Source organism: Phascolarctos cinereus, unplaced genomic scaffold (assembly GCF_003287225.1).
Source record: "Phascolarctos cinereus isolate Bilbo 61053 unplaced genomic scaffold, phaCin_HiC Scaffold_7;HRSCAF=346, whole genome shotgun sequence".
Taxonomy (NCBI): domain Eukaryota; kingdom Metazoa; phylum Chordata; class Mammalia; order Diprotodontia; family Phascolarctidae; genus Phascolarctos; species Phascolarctos cinereus.
The window spans coordinates 67,998,483-68,015,660 of record NW_027556180.1 but is presented as its reverse complement, the minus strand read 5'-3'; the positions used below and the strand labels follow the sequence as shown (position 1 = coordinate 68,015,660).

Here is a 17,178-nt window from a genome sequence, read left to right as displayed (position 1 = left end):
ATCCTTTGGGGACTTAGGGTCATAGCAATTGAAGGATTCTGAGAGATCATCTTGTCACCTTACAGATGAGGAAATTAAGGCCCAGAGAGATAGAATTACTTGCCCCAGATCACATGGTTAGGAAACAGTAGTCAAAATTTTAAGCCTGGTCCTCTCACCATAAGCCTAGGATTCTTTCCACCCAACAACACTACCATTTGTCCTTGGGTATTTTTCTTCCCTTTCCCAACAGCAGCAAGGTGGTAGAAGCAAAGGAATTAATGGGAACGTGATAAGCCAATGACAAATCTGGGAATGAAATCAGGAATCCCATTTCCTGCCTGAGTACCTTCATGAGATGAGGAAAACAGAACAGTTGGAAAGGAAAGGCAATATCCTGCAAAGAGAATTGACCTTAGAGTCAGACAGAGGACCTGGGTTCAAACCCCACCTCTGACACCACCCGAATGCCAATGACCTTGGGCAAGTTATTTAAACTCCTTAGGCCTCAGTTTTCTCATATGCAAAGCGGGTGAAGCAGAAATTGGACGAGATGGCCTCTGAGGTCCCTTCTACCTCTAGAGCTGCGATTCTATTAACCATCAAAGAAGTCATCTGCAGAGACTGAGCCACACAGAAGGGTCCAAACAAGACAAAGGTACAGAAGGTGACATGCAAGGTTCCCAAACTAGGTCATTAAAGGAGGGTTAAGAAATTAAGGATTCTGCAACCTAGTCCTCACTTGTGTGCTTCATCTGCAGGGCAGTGGCTTCCCCTCTCCCTCCGCACATCCATCCCCCCTCAGGCCACGCCTTTTCCTCGCTCCTTCCTCTCCACTAACTTGGATTTTTCCAAAACAAACTGCGACACAGCACAGCATCCGTAAAATCCCCTCCACACCGACTTTGTTGGAGGAAGGCAATTTTCTGGCTTCTGTGCTTCTGAGGGTGTCATCCAGAGATAAGAACACAATCCAACTAACAGCCCCGGTCTCAGTGAGAAGACAAGGTTGAAACTCAAACAATATCCCTTTCCTTAGGACGAGAAAACCCTCATCCCCCAAACTACTGGAGGCATCTTAGAGGCTGGGGGACAAGCTAGATAGCTTCTAAAGGGCTCTGCTGACCTTAGAAGGAAAGGCTATAATTTGAAAGCCATGCAACACACAAGTTAGGTACAATTGGAAGAGTCAGAGAATATGTGTTAGAATCCCAACTCTACCATTTACTATTAATTTCTTGATTAATTTCTTCTTACTATTTAATTTCTCTTCATTTCTTTTGGCCTTAGTTTCCTCATCTGTAAAATGAGGGGGTTCAGAGATCAGACATACAGTGTTGGAAGGGACCTCCAGGATAAACTGGGATGACCTCTAAGAACCTTTCCATCTCTAAACCAATATACCACTGCTCACTTATCTTACCCCTTCATGGATTCTCTTGGCTAAAAGATAATCTTGTCCTTCCCCCTGACTTTATGCAAAATGCTATTCTCCCCCTCTTCCAGCAAAGTTCTGATTTCTAAAAAAAAATCTCCATAGAAGTATGCAACATCACCTCCTTGCAATTCTTCTACTAGGTCATCCATTCCAGGTTCACAAGCCCTCAATGTCGGGAAGTTCTTCCTAACATCTAACTGCACTCTAGCCCACTGCAGCTCCACCTCAGTGAAATAACATAACTACGTTAAAAAAAAAAATGTAGAATATAAATGGTGGTTTGTGAGCGATTAGTATCAAAGCATCAGGGAAAAGGTCTGGCTTACACAAAAGCTTACAGTTGCAAAGGTCAGACCCAAAGTGATGGAGAACAGCCCAGTGGCCATTACTGGAAAGTCCAGAGAATAAATCTTGTGGAGCTAGGGGTCTGGAGAACTGTTTGGATAAGAGGCTATAAGTACCTTGTAGGAGTTATCTCAAGAACCAGAGGGAGGCTCTGGTTCCCCAAACATCCTTCCAGAAACCCCACAAAATCATGCCTCCTATTCCCAGTGCTACTCCCAATGGGCATCTTTGAATCCTAAGATCAGCCAGCTCAACCAGCCCCAGGAAGCAGGGGTTACCTTAGCCAGAGTCTTCCTCACCCACTTCAGCAGCATGCATGATACCCCAAGCCTAAGCCTTAATCCGGTTTGTAATGCTTCTTTCCTCATGGAATTGAGAACTGGCCCCCAGGGCCTCCCCAAAGCCCCACAGGGAAAAGCAAAGTCTGAGCTGCCTTTACATCCTCCAACCCCCACCCTTAACCCTCCTCCCAGCAAGTCAGGCAGCTGTCAGATGATAGAGCCTCGTGCCATTAACGATTCCCCCTGTGCTAACTGCCAAAACCACTCCCTGATCCTGGGTGGGGTGGCGGTGGAGAGATAAGAAGAAAGAGAAGTCACTGCAAGAGAAAGCCCACCTCTGGGGTTCTATCCCTAGGGGGTGAAGAAAAGACAATCCCTGTTCCTCAGCAAGGCCCAAGACAATCTCACTCTATCTGTTCTCTAGGTCTGTTTTCATTTAAGAGTTTTCAATGATCATTAAGGAATCCAAAGCAGATCCAGAAGAACCTTAAGAAGCCACGAGCCTCCACGAGACCCACTGAACAGCTAGCTCCTCCCCCGTATCACATAAAACAGAGACTGCTGCCACTTTCCCATTCCCCACAAAGAGGCAGACTCCACCACTTCTTTGGTGACCCATCCCTGTATCTTATGACCCCCAAGAGTCAGGAAGTTCTTCTTTATCTAGACTCAAGTCCCTTCTGCTGCAGCATAGGCCCATTTCTCCTCATCCAGTCCTCACTGTAAGTAAAGAGGAGCACATTATTTCCAGATGGTGCTCCTTCCTTTTCTGCCCTACCCTGGGGTTAACAGCGGAGGTGAAATGAACCCATGAGTTAGGCTCGAAGGGTGGGCTCTGGACACCGGGGCTGCTTTTTCCTCAATCGTCTGGAGGCAGAATTTGAGGATAAACTAAACTGCCCATGCTTTCACCTCACAGGCAAACAGTACAGTTTGTAATCAGAGGATCTCAGGATTTTAAGCTAGAAAGATGCATCCTATAACTCATATCTTCTGGAGAGGTAAAGAGTGAGCCCCTTTTAAAATCAAATGCAGCAGATCTGGGCTTCAGAGCTGCCTTTACCTCCCCACTCTCCCCATTCTGGGATTCTATCGGCCATCAGATCTGGCCTCCAACCAGTCTCAAGCCAACCCTGCTTTTATACTTGAAGTCCATCCTCAAAACTTACTTCTTGCTGGAGGCTCTTGGGTGTGCTTCCACCTCGGAAGGCTCCTTCCCCCTGTGGAAGAAAAGAGAAAAGGAAGTCAGAGAAACGAAAAGAAGGGAAATCAAACTTTCGTTTGCTGGCCTGTGACGATCTCAGATCGAACCAATGCCCTTCAGAAATCTGGCAAGGCTTTTAGTGGTCATGGAGTCATAGCCAACATTTATCTAACCCTTTAAAGTTTGCCAAGCTGTTTACATGGATTATCTAATTTAGTCCTCCCAGCTAATTTGTGAACGAGGTGCTATTGCTATCCTCATTTTACAGATGAGGAAACTAAGGCTGAGCAAGATTAGGCTACTTGCCCAATATACGTTGCTAGGAAAATGCTTAAGGTAGGATTCAAATTCAGATCTTCTGGACTCCACGTCCACTATTTCTCCCCCGAGCCATGTAGCTGTCGCTAAACACGTCATCCTCTCCCCTGCCTCTCAGTAAGCTACCTCTCTTAACATGTTATCTCATTTGATCCTCAAGCGAGTTAGGTGCTACTGATATCTTCATTTTACAGATGAGGAAACTGAGGCTAAGCGGGGTTAAGTGACTTGCCCAGGCTCACATCACTAGTAAGTGCGCAAGGTAGGACTCAAACTACCCAGCTACCTGTCTCTCTCCCCAGTCCAGACAAATGGGACCCTCCTGGGTCTCCCTAGGGAAGAGGGCTTCTGTCATCAATTTCGGTCCCTGTCCACAGCCATTTAACATCCAGAAATGTCTCCTGCCACCACCCTCAGTCCTTCCTGCTGCAGCATCAGCCGGTTTCTTTCCTTCCTTTTTTGGTGCAGCACTGAGGAGATGTCTCATTGCTAAGTATAAAATGCTTTGAGAAGACCTACTGGCTTTCTCACCCTCTGCATATTTCATAAAGAAAGCCTTCTGATTACCCACTTGCTTGTAGCGTGATGCTCCCCACAGGCGTTCCATCTCCCTTCCCCCGCCCCATCTCTTAACCTGACTCTCTCTCTCCCGCTACATTTTCTGACTTTACTTGGAAGAGTCAGATGCCCAACACCCAACATCACCCACATCATGGCTATATTCCCCCAAGTCCCCAGGGAGGAACCTTGGCAAAAGACACTCTGAAGATATACTGCAACCCAAACACACATACTCAGACACGCACTTACGCTCAGTGTATTCTTGCTACCCAGAATTCCCTCCCCAGTTCCTCCCAGCCAGCTCTGCCATCACTCACCTTGTCCACTACATTCTTCGGTGCACTCTCAGTCTTAATGGGCTGTGGATAAGGACAGAAAAAAAAAGACCACGTGAGCTCTCTAAGCAAACATTCTCCACTGTACTCGTTCACCAGAAACCATGTCAGACTGAATACGTCATCATCCTCATCCTCAGCATCATCCATAGAACCTTAAGGTTTGCAAATTGCTTTAAAAATATTATCTCTTTGGGGCCTCGTGATGGAATATGCCATCCACATCCAAAGAAAGAGCTATGGAGTTTGAATGCAGATCAAAACATACTATTTGCTATTTTTTTTCTTCTGTTGTGTTTTGTTTTCTCTTTCTGGTGGTTCCTCCTATTGGTTCTAATTCTTACTTATAACACCACTAATGTGAAAATATGTTTAATAGGAATGTATATGTATAGCCTATATCAGATTGTGTACCATCTTGGGGAGGGTGGTGGGAAGGAAGGGGGAGAAAAATTTTAAACTCAAAAGCATATGGAAGTGATTGTTGACAAATCAAAATAAATTAATTTTTAAAAATATCTCTTTGGGGGCAGCTTGGTAGAGCAGTGGATAGAGCTCTGGCCTTGAAGTCAGGAGGACCTGAGTTCAAATCCAGCCTCAGACACTTGACACTTACTAGCTGTGTGACCCTGGGCAAGTCACTTAACCCCAATTGCCTCACCAAAAAGAAAAAAATATATATTATCTCTTTGGATCTTCACAATACCCTGAGAGGTGGGTGCTACTGGAACCTCCATTTTACAGATGAAAAAACTGAGGCAGGGAAGTGACTTATCCATTGCCACATAGCTAGTAAGTGACTGAGTTCAGATTTTAACTACAGTCCTCCTGACTTCTGATCCAACATTAACAGGGCAGGTCCAGGTTTCCCACAAGGGCCTCAGAGAAACCCAAGTTGTTCAAAAGGAAGGAAATGGGGGGCAGCTAGGTGGTGCAGTGAAGAGAGCACCAGCCCTGGAGTCAGGTAGACCTGAGTTCAAATCTGGCCTCAAACACTTACTAGCTGTGTGACCCTGGGCAAGTCACTTAATCCCAATTGCCAGAAAAACAAAAACAAAAGAAGCATTTAAAAAAAAAAAAAGGAAGGGAAGGTAAGCTTGGGGACTAAAAGCTAAATCTTGGGTCAGGTCAGACTCACCTCTTATTCTCAAAGTCCAGGATTCCCAAAGATAAAAGTGAGCAACCAGAGTCTAAACATCTCAGGCCAGCCCTCTAGTCAGTCAGTTGGTCAATAAACATTCATGCCAGGCATTGTGCTAAGCACTCAAGGCCCTTCAAGCTCTGGCTGGGGCCACTTCTCCAACCTTCACTCCCAATGCCCTCAGCTCCAGCCAGACCGGACTGGAACCTCGCTCATGCTTCCTCATGCCTGGCTCTCTCCAGCTGCAGTGTGAAGATCCTTCCCTTCATCTCGGTCCTCTGTGCAAGAAGAGCTGCTGATCACCAGCACAACACACCTGAAGGGTCTCATTATCTCCACTCTACCCGTCCCCAGCGGCTCAAAACAAAGGAGTCACTGATCTGATGGGCTCATCAACTCAGAGCCCCCTCACTTCACAGATGGGGAAACTAAGGCCCAGAGAGATCACAAAGTCTATAACTGTAGACTCCGTGAGGGCAGGGATCATGTCATAAACACTTCTGTAACTTCCCTTCTGTGATTTAGCTCAATGCTGAAAACACTGGGTTGGTCTCAATAAATGCTTTTTGATTGTCATGGTGTGGTAGAAGCAGCATTGGTACAAGATTAGGGGACCCAGGTTCAACCATTTCCAGCTCCCCCCCACTTACAACTTGGGCAATGTTAGGCAGGTCCCTTCTGCTTATGGGGGGGTGGGGAACGGACTCAGCTTCCTCTTCTTTTTTTTCTTTTGGCTAGGCAATGAGGTTAAGTGACTTGCCCAGAGTCACACAGCTAGTGTGATGTGTCTGAGGCCGCATTTGAACTCAGGTCCTCCTGAATCCAGGGCCGGTGCTCTATCCACTGCACCACCTAGCTGCCCCTTGATTGAGTTTTTTTAATCCCATCTGTCATCATACTTCTTAGTTAACGGTCCTTCCCCTAATTCCACATAGACTGAGTTCCTTCCTGTTTTAAGAGTCTAAAGAAAGAGACTTGCACCACATCCCTGGATAGGGAATGGAATGATTCTATTCTAGGAAAGCAAGTTTCTAATTCCCAGTCTATCTCCCAACTCTGTGGAGATCACTGGCCAATCTCCTTCGGCCTCAGTTAACCACTTTGTATAAAGGGAAACAGAACTTTTGCTTCTCTGGCCTCTCTCCCTTCTCAAGGGTTAGGGGAAACTAATTGATCTAAAAAATAGTTTGAACTCTTTGTAAGAAACAGGAGAATCAGAAATCGAGGACAAGGAGAGCACCTAGCTCGGAGCAGGAGAATCTCTCCTCCTCCTTCTCCTCCTCCTCCTCTTTTCATCTCCCTTTCTCCTCCACCCCTTACTACAACCTGTGGAGGATTAAGTGGAGAGAGTTTCTGCTGGAGGCAGAGAAACAGATGTGAGAACCTGAGGACGGCTCTCTCTTCCTCCTTAGTACTTAGGACTAGGAGCTGAGACCCAGGTAGGCAAAGGAAAATATGTATGGGAACGAATCCTGGACTTGCAGTCAGAAGACCTGGGTTTGGATTGAGGTTTGCCACCTCCTGGCTATGTGACCTGAGGCAAAAAACTTAACCACGGGCCTAGGCCCTGAAGTCAGGAGTACCTGAGTTCAAATTTAGCCTCAGGCCAAACACTTGACATTTATTAGCTGTGTGACCCTGGGCAAGTCACTTAACCCCAATTGCCTAAAAATTTTAAAGAATTAAAAGCTGAAAAAAAAAACTTAACCTCTCTGTACCTCAACTCCCTAATCTATAAAATGGGGGTGTTGGACTGGATCTTTAGGGTCTATCAGACTACAGCCAGATACTCTCCTAGGTCCCTTCCATTTTTAAATCCTGTTATCAAATGAAATATTATTTGTTCCTTCTGCAAACAGCCTAGACAAGTTCTGGTCCTGTCTCCTGGGGGAGGGGAGGGGAAAATCAAGGACTAAGATTTCTCCCTGGGTCACTTCAGGCTTTCTTGAGTAGCTTCTGCCCCCAAGAGAGTCAGGCCACCCAGGGAAGGAAGTGTGGACAATGCTGGCACACATCAGACAACACTAAACCCACGCTGAGTGAGCCCACCAGGGCGCTAAGGAGCTTAGCTCACCAAGCCCCGTTTTCTTGTAAAGCACTTTTGCTTACAATGGCCCGGTGAAGCAGGCGGTGCTACTGTTGTTATTCCTTTAGGGAGATGAGTGCAGCTCGGTGGCACCGTGGATAAAGCGCTGGCTCTGGAATCAGGAGGACCTGAGTTCAAATCCAGCTTCAGACACTCACTAGCTGTGTGACCCGAGGCAAGTCATTTCACCCTGTTTGCCTCAGTTTCCTCATCTGTCAAATGAGCTAGAGAAGGAAACGGTAAAATGTTCCAGTATCTTTGCCAAGAAAACCCCAAATGGGGTCACAGAGAGTCAGATGTGACTGAAACAACTCAACACAGAGAGGAGGGATCCAAAGAGGAATAAGGACTTGAACAAGGTCACAATGCTATTAAGTGGTACAGGGACATCCATAGGCAATCAGGATTAAGTGACCTGCCCAGGGTCCTGAAGCTAGTAAGTATCTGAGGCTGGATTTGAACTCAGGTCTTTCTGACTCCAAGGCCCAGTACTCTAATCCACTGTGCCACCTAGCTGCCCCTTCAGCTCCAATTTGGTGTTTTCTTAACAAAGATATTTTGCCATTTCCTTCTCCAGCTCATTAGACAGATGAAGAAACTGAGGCAAACAGGGTTAAGTGACTTGCCCACCGTCACCCAGCTCGTGAGTATCTGCGGTCACATTTGAACTCAGGTCCTCCTAACTCCAGGGCCCAGCAACTCCATCCACTGCACCACCTAGCTGCCTCTCAGGGGCATGTTCTAAGAGAAGTGATCTTCCCACTAGGCAACACTGTCTCTCAACCCTAAAGAGCTACAAAATGACTCCTCAAGGAATAAAAACCAGAGATAAGTTTTCAATTATGTTTTCCAAATCCTCTTAATGTTTCAGTTTCCTCCAAACACTTGTCCTTACTGCATATCTAAATTCTAGTCACTTCTTCAGACCTCAAAGTTCCCCAGGCTGCCTTCTGACATTTCCAGCCTTCCCTCACCTCTCCCTTAATGTAGGTAGCTCTCATTCTGGTACTTAGCACTGTCTGGCATCGCAATGTAACTCTGTGTATGTGTGTCTGTGTGTGTGTGTGTGTGTGTGTGTGTGTGTGTGTGTGTGTGTGTCTGTGTCTGTGTGTCTGTGTGTATGTGTGTGTGTGTCTATGTCTGTGTGTCTGTCTGTGTGTCTGTCTGTGTGTATGTGTGTCTGTGTCTGCGTGTCTAGTCTTTCCCAAGTATATCCTAAGCCCCATAGAGCAAGGGCTGTGGTATCCCCCATAACTCCTAGCTTAGTTCTGAGCCTTTGGTAAGAATGGGAAGAGAATTAATCAAACCAAAAGGGAAAGCCTGAAATCAGTCCTCGTCCAGGCTAGAGTGTTTTGAGATCCCAACTGGGTCAAGGCCGTGGCGCCTCTAGTCTCCTAAAGCCAATCTTGCCCCCAAGCAGTCAACTAGCATTTACTGAGCACCTACTGTGTGCCAGTCACTATATTAAGCACTGGGGATACAAAGAAAAGGCAAAAGACACTCCCTGCCCCCAGGAAGCTGGAAGCACGCAGACGACTGCATACAAACAAACTAAATACAGAATAAATTGGAGATAATCAATTGGCAGGAAGAAGGCATTATCTTAAATGAAAGGGGGTCAGGAAAGGCTTCTTGCAGAAGGTGGAATTTTGGTTGAGATCTGAAGCAAGTCAGGGAAGTGAGGGGTCAGAGATGAGGAAAAGAGTTCCAGGCATGAGAGGCAGCCACCGAAACGCCAGCAGTCAGAGATGGGCGGGTAGTGAAAGGAACATCATGAAAGGTAGAAAGGGGCCAGGTTGCGAAGGGCTTTAAAAGCTAAGCAGGAGATTTTGCATTTGATCCTGAAGGCAATGGGGAGCCCCGGAGTTTACTGGATAAGGTCAGTCCTGTACCTCAGTAGATCACCCAGGAGTTCTGTCTCCTTGTCCTGTCTCTATGGTTGGGGGCTCCTCACTGCCTCCATCCCCACCATTCCCCATCCCTCGCCTTCAGGGGTCACTCCAGACCTCCAAGCCTAACCACTTTTCCCCGAGCGCTTGCCGCCACTCCCCCACACCTCTGCGCCGCCCTCCCAGCCCCACCCTGCTGCTGGCATGCTCCCCGATCAGGGAGTCAATGTCAATATTAGAAACCACAAGACGCAGCGGGGCCACAGAAACTATTCTCTGCCTGCCAGCAATCATCTGAACACCATCCCCTCCACCACCCCCACACAAGACCCCCCCAACTTCCTTTGGTGCCAACTGGATGCCAGCCACAGGCCGAGGCTTGCCAGTGTTGCTCAGGATGCTTTATACTAAGTTGAGATGTTTTGGGGACTAAAAAAAGAGTCCCCAAACCCACCCAACCTAAGCACAGAGTTTTCTTACAATGTTTGTAAACACAGCTCAGCATGCTTGCTGGGCTCGTTTCCCCCCCCCCATTCTTTTTCCATGACTGCCCTCACTCTTACCACCACCGAATCTCTTGGGTTTTAAGTCCTATTTCTCAGTTTCCCTCTTTCTCTATTTTTATAGCCTTGACTGACGCCAGGCTCTCGACTTCTCATAGGCATTCAAGGATGTGACCAGTAGGAGAGGAGGACAGACTCCCCACTGGTTGGCCCCTCACCAGGAAGTCACGAAGTCTGGGGTGGCCCCAGCCAAATCTCTACAAACCAATCCCATCTCCCTGGAGATCTGTCGGCAGAGGTCTCCTTACGCTTTAAGTACTGATCAGTCAATCAGCAAACATTTATAAAGCACCCACTAGGTGCCAGGCTCAGAATACAAAATACAAAAATATAAATACAAAAACCAACATGAAATAGTTCCCTGCCCTCACAGAGCTCACATTTTATCAGGGGAGACAATGGTACATGTGTAGATACAGAATAAGTATATGGTAGCTTAGGGAGGGTTGGCACAAGCAGATGGGGGAGAAAGGAGAAATCAAGAGAGGTTTCATGTAGAAGTGATGCCTGAGACAGATACTAAAAGAAAGAAGGGATTGTATGAGGGGAAAGAAAGGAAGAAGGGCAGTAAAGGCAAAAGCATGGGGGTGGGAGGAGTGCCCAGGTAAGGAGTAGCAGGAAGGTTAATCTGGCTAGAGGAGGGCACCAAAAGGCTTTCTAATTCCTCCCTCTTTTCCCCGTGACTTCTCGTATCCCACTTTTAATTCAGTAGTCTTTGTACCTTGGTGTCTTTCAATCACCTGACAGACTGTTCATGGAGTTTCCCTGTGCTCTAGGAAAACCTACAGATTTCTGCACCCACACCTCAGGGCAAAAAAATACCCAATTATTAGTCTGCGTGCTATTTCATCCCTTTAAAAACCCAGCAGAAGGTCTGACACTTCATTTTACAGATGAAGAAACCGAGGCTCAAAGAGATAAAAGGACTTTTACCCAGGGTCAAACACCTAGTTAATGGTTACCAACTAGACTAGAACTCAGGTCTCCTGGAACCCACCCCCATGCACTTTCCACTGCCTCACAGCTGTCTCCCATCCAGCCCAAGCCAGGCCAGGCCAGGCTCTGGCTTGGCTGTAGATTATATTATCTGGTTGTTTACTTCCTTTCCCCATGTTGTTAAAAAGCATGTGAAACGAGACAGAGCCAAAGCAGTGACCCTGACCACCTCACTGCCGCCCACCCCCAGTCACACTGCCCTATCCTGGGGGCAGGAGACATTCCCCACTCTTAAGGTCAAAGTCTTGGCCTCAAGGGGATCCTGCTACTTTGTTTCCCAAGCTAAGTGGAGCGGAGTCATGGGTTCTTCCAGATATCTTCTTCCCTGTGCTCCTGCCTCCATGTTCCTAATCCATCTCAACCATACAAGGGAACTTGTCATCCCACTTTCCAAAGAGACTTCTGAGTGTCTACTCTAAATCCCCTTGCTCCTGTTCTGCCCTCAATGAAGATGGTTCCCGTCCCCTTTGGAGCAATCTTTCTGGATACTAAAGACTTTATTTCAGCCCCACTTGTCAAGCCCACTTCAATCTTGCAACAAGTACCATTAGGAGAGCAGAGAAGATTGAGGTTAGACATAAGGAAGGACTTCCTGAAGTTGCTGTCCAGGGCCCACAAGGGTGGCTTTGGGGAGCTTGTCTTCTTTCCTGGAGACTTAATAATAGCTCGCTTTTAACAGCCCTCTAAAGTTTGCGAAACACCTTGTAAATATCATCTCACAATGACTCTGGGAAATAGATGTTGTTAATATTCCCAATTTATAGATGAAGAAACTGAGGCAGACAAAGGCTAAATGACTGAGACTGAATTTGAACTCAGGTCTTCCCGAATGCAGGTCTAGCAATGTTCTATCTTCCCTCCTATACCTTCAGTCCTCCCACAGCCCCCCACAAAAATTAAATTAATTAATTGATCTGTTTGGCCTAGAAAAGGGCCTGTTATCTAGACAACGAGATGACAGAAATGCCCTTACTGGAAGGCACTCCAGTTCTCAAAATCACTATGTAGGAAAGATCTGAGTAGCATAAGGGGAGGGTGGGCTGGGAAAAAATGCATCTGTGGGCTGATAAGTGTTTTGAACTATAAGAGAAAGCAAAGGGCCACATAACCATGGAGGAGAGGGTGCTGGGGAATGATCCCAGAGCTTGGGGGCTACAGAATGCTCTCAGACTCCTGAAGAACATTCCGTCCAGAAATTCCTCACACCCTCCTTCCCTGTTCCAAAATTGCTCCCTCCCCTCCCCTCCCCACAATGCCCCCTGGGAGCACTGGAATTCAGGCCAGGACAGCCTGCCAAGAGAACCCAACCCAAGCATGTGACATCACAGGGCCACCACAGTAATGAACTGTGAGGTCAATGGCATCTCTAGCCAATCAGGAAGCTGAAGAAAGTGGGACAGGAGCCTATGGGGCGGGATGGGGAGGTGGAAGGGCATCCATCTCGTAGGCTGAACGTTTTATAATAGCTTTCCTGAACTTTACTGGTCACGTCTCATGTACATGTAACTTTGGGCAAATACATTCAATCCAATTAGATAAACACTGAATGCCTCCTTTGTGTTTCTAGACTGTGCAGGGGCTCTAGAGATCAAAAATTAAAACAGTCCCTGCCCTTAGGAAGCTTACATTCTACTGGGGATGAAAGAGGTTTGAGGAGTGGGGCACGACACATACACAAGACAAGATCATTTGAAGACAGAGAGAACACTGACAGCTAAGAAGGTGAAGAATGACCCCCTTGGAAGACAGCACGTGATGTGAGACTTGAAGGAAGATAAGGATGCTAAGGCAGAAAGGAGAAAGGAGTGCATTTTAGACATGGGGGACTCTCAGGGCTAAGGCATGAGAGAAAAGATGGAATGCTAGGTTTGGGGAATAGCAAGGAAACCTGTTACTGAAACATAGGATGTATAAAAGAAGGCAATGTGAAACGTCTGGAAGGGTAGGCTGCAGCTAGACTGTGAAGGGTTTTAAAGACCAAACTGAAGAGTTCGTGTTTTATCCTAGTGGCATAGGGAGCCATTGAAGATTCTTGAGCAGGAGAATAATGCAGTTGGACACATGCTTTAAAAAGATTCTTTAGACAGCTGGGTGGAGGATGCACTGGGATGGGGGAAGGAGTCTAGAAAGAGTAAGCCACACACACACACACACACACACACACACACACACATACACACATATGCACGTGTATACATACACACATACATATACATATATACAGATGCATACATATGTAGTACAGCATATATGTGTGCATGTATCAACCACACACACACAGTAAGGTACAGAACCAGAACTAAGACCCAAGTCTCCCAACTTGATAACCAGATTGTTTTCCCTTCAACCAACAACTTTTCCCAATCACCTTTCACATTCACTAGCCTAGGCTGGCTCCCTCTGGCAGGATTCTGCCCACTGGCCCTGTTCCAGGCTGGGTTATTCCACTCGCTTTCATTCCATAATCCCTAGTACAAACTGTTGTTTCTCCCCATAAGTCTTCTTGATTCTTCCTTCAAAATGCCTCTAGGTAAGACCACTTATCACCAAAAGAAAAAAAGTCAAAGGATATGAATAAGTAATTTTTGGAAGAAGAATCACAAACAATTTACAGCCAAATGAAAGAAAGAATGCTCCAAATTACTAATAAGAAAAATGAAAATCAGTGTTAAAACTATCCTGCGGTTTCACCTCATGCCCAGCAAACTGGAGACAAAAGACAAGAGCAGTCAAAATGTTGGATGGGGTGTAGAAAGACAGGGATACTAATTCATTGTTGGTGGAGTTATGAATCGGTAAAATCATTTTGGAAAGTGACTTTGGAATTTAAATTATGCAAATAAGGGGACTGAAATGTGCATACGCTTTGATCTAGAGACTCCACTGGGCAAGTATATCCCAAAAAGAGGAGGTGGGGAGGGAGATCACTGGCAAAAAAAGAAAGCTCCATATTCACCAAAATATTTATACAATTTCTTTTTGTTGTTGTTGTAGCAAAAAATTGTACACAAAGCCATTGCCCATTAATCGGGGAGTGCCTAAACAAATTTTGGTACATCACCATAATGGAATACTATCCTGCTGTAACAGATGACAAACACGATGTAGTCGGAGAACTTATATAAACGATGCAGAGCAAAGGAAGCAGAGCCAGGAAAATAATACACATGCAACATAATGATATATACTACAACAATTTAGGTAGAAAAAATGATAGTCATAAAACAACAAAAAGTAGATACGGCAAAATTACAGAGACCAAACGTGGCCCCTAAGAAGAGATATAAGAAGACACTTCTCTCGCTCTTTAGCGGAGGCAGGAGTCTGTGAATTTAGAATATTGCAAATGTCTGGTTTTCTGATATGCTGATGAATCTTATTGAATTTTTTTCTCTTCTTTAAAAAAAATTCTTTGTTATTAAAGATGGCTTTCTAGACAGAGGCATGGAGAAAGGAAAGGATATGGGGAAGAAAGGACAGAAATATAAAAACAAGAGATATCAATAAATATATCGATTTTTACAAATGCCTCTTGGATTGGGACTTTCTATACTTACTGCTGCCACCCTAGTCTAGTGGCCTCTTCCAATGTGTTCACCTGTCCATCCTGCCTACCAACACCACTCTGATAATGATGATTTATTTTTAAAGACTCAGTCTCCATATCTTGCCCAGGCTGGGAGTACAGTAACCATTCACATGACCAGTTCCACTAATAATCAGCACAAGAGCTTTGACCTACTCCATTTTCCCAACCTGGGCTGGTTTGTCCCTCCTGGTATCCTCTCCACTCTCTTCCTAGCAGTTCACCATACTGGTGCCAGCCTTAGTGCAGATGCCAGATTGGCTTAACTCTGCACTCAGAATTCCCCAAATTCCCCAATTCAAGAGATCCTTCATCCTCGCCCTTACTTTCCTGGTAGTATATAGATCAAAAGCATATGCCACTGATACCCAACTAGCTACTTCTTAAAATAACTTTCCTAATTGGCCTTCATCATGTCACACCCTTACTCAAGAATCTGTGCTGGCTCCCTATTATCTAAGGTATCAAGTCCAAAATCCTGGTAATATCACTGGAAGAACAGTGTGGTACAGGATACAGAGGAGACTAGATGATGCCTTCCAATAAGAGTGGGGGCAGAAAATGCTCCCAGAATATTTGGGAGAGTTAATGAAAGGGAGGGAGTTAATGAAAGTCTTTGAGGGCAGGGACTGATTCATTTCTGCCTTGTATCCACAGTGCCTAGAATAGTGTCTTACACAAAGAAGAACTTAATAAATGTTTATCAACCTGAATTTAATCGGTATTCATTGGATAAGACTGGATCGAACTGAATTAAGTTGAGCTGAGTTAAACTGAACTACATTAAATTGAACTGAACCGAACTGAATTGATGTATCTTGGATTGAACTAGCACGGGGGTGGGGAACCTGTGGTCTCGAGGCCACATGTGGCCTTCTAGGTCCTTGGGTGCAGCCTTTTGACTGAGTCCAAGTTTTATGGAACAAATCCTTATTAAGGGGATTTGTTCTGTGAAGTTTGGATTCTGTCAGAGGGCTGCACTTGAGGACCCCTGAACTAGCCTATTCCTGGTAGTGAGAAAAAGCATGACAAAAGAATGCAATGACCGTAAAGAGACAGAGACTGAAGGTGGGGAAACTCCAAGCAGCTGCCGGTGTGCTTTGGTCTTGGGTCCTACGAGCGCTGACCCGCTGTGCAAGAACGTGTTCACAGTATCTTCTATGTCAGCATGGAGTACCCCCACACAATGTGTACCAGAATAGGAGTAAACAATGATAAACAAATCGTTAACAAAGCTGTAGTCACATATCTGAGTTATATGAGCTAAGCTCATTCCCAATGTCCCGATATCAGAGAGGAATGCATGGCATAGGCATTGGACACCAAGCATATAACAAAAATACCAGCCTCTCTACCATTATCAGGTTCCCTTAAAAACTAAGGCAGAAGTCCTATCTCTTCAGCTGTGCACTGGGAAACAGGAAGGTAAAACGTATTTATTTATATCACACCTACTATGTGCCAGGCACTGTGCTGGGCACTTTACAAATACCATCTCATCTGATCCTCACAGCAACCCTGGGCGCCATTTTTATCCCCAGTTTACAGTTGAGGAAACTGAGGCAGATAGCTGTTAAGCGATTTGGTCACACAGTTAAGAAGCGTCTAAGGCCGGATTTAAATGTAAGTCTTCCTGACTGACATTGGGAACAAGCAGTACTAGAGACTGCTTTCCTTCCTCCATCTCAGCATTCCATAGCTTCCCAGTCTCTTTACGTTCCTTACACTGGACACTGCTGGTTTTCAAGGTTGCTATCTATGCAAACTTATTTCCCAACTCCTCAAAAATTTAACCTTTGTCCATCAGGCCAGTCTCTGCACTGTTCCCTCCACCGCCCTAGTCACGGACCTTCCCAGAGGCAAAGGGACATACCTAGTGGCTGGAGCGCTGGATCTGGAATTGAGAAGATGGGTGCAAAGCCTACTTTAGTCACTAACTAGCTGTGTGACTCTGGACAAGTCATTTGACTTTTCTCAATCTGTTTCCTCACCTACAAAATGGAGATAATAAAAACACCCACCTCCCAGAGTAGTTATGAGGGTCAGATAAGAGAATACATATAAAATTCATGCAAATTTTAAAGTATGATTTGGATGTCTGCTGTCATTGTCATTGTTATTGGTGCTACCTCAGAGGCCTTTCTCCTGTTGCTCCCCTCACCTCAAATGTTTCCTCTCCTTACACTCTTGATATAAACTCTATTCATTCGTAGGCATATTCCTATCTGTATTGATCTCTTCCATGGTGACTCTAGTACTATAGGACCATGTCACTTAAACTCTCATTTTTTCATTTGCAGAATGGGGGTCCCTAACTCACAAAATTGTTTGGAGGAATGCTATTTGCAAATTCTAATGTGGTATGGGAAAGTCAGTTATTACATAAATATAAGCTATTTTTCCTCATTTTCCCCCATTTTTTATATTTTTCCCTAATTTTTTAATGTGCTCCGCTT

The 17,178-nt window shown here is 45.5% G+C and overlaps 1 protein-coding gene across 1 annotated transcript in view; it reads right to left on the bottom strand.

Moving 5' to 3' along the window:
• TNS1 (tensin 1) overlaps positions 1–17,178 on the bottom strand; it is a 326,151-nt gene that overhangs the window by 140,301 nt on the left and 168,672 nt on the right. The window contains 2 exon segments of the mRNA XM_021002764.2: positions 3,213–3,263; positions 4,444–4,485. Coding sequence (XP_020858423.1) covers positions 3,213–3,263; positions 4,444–4,485 — 93 coding nt within the window.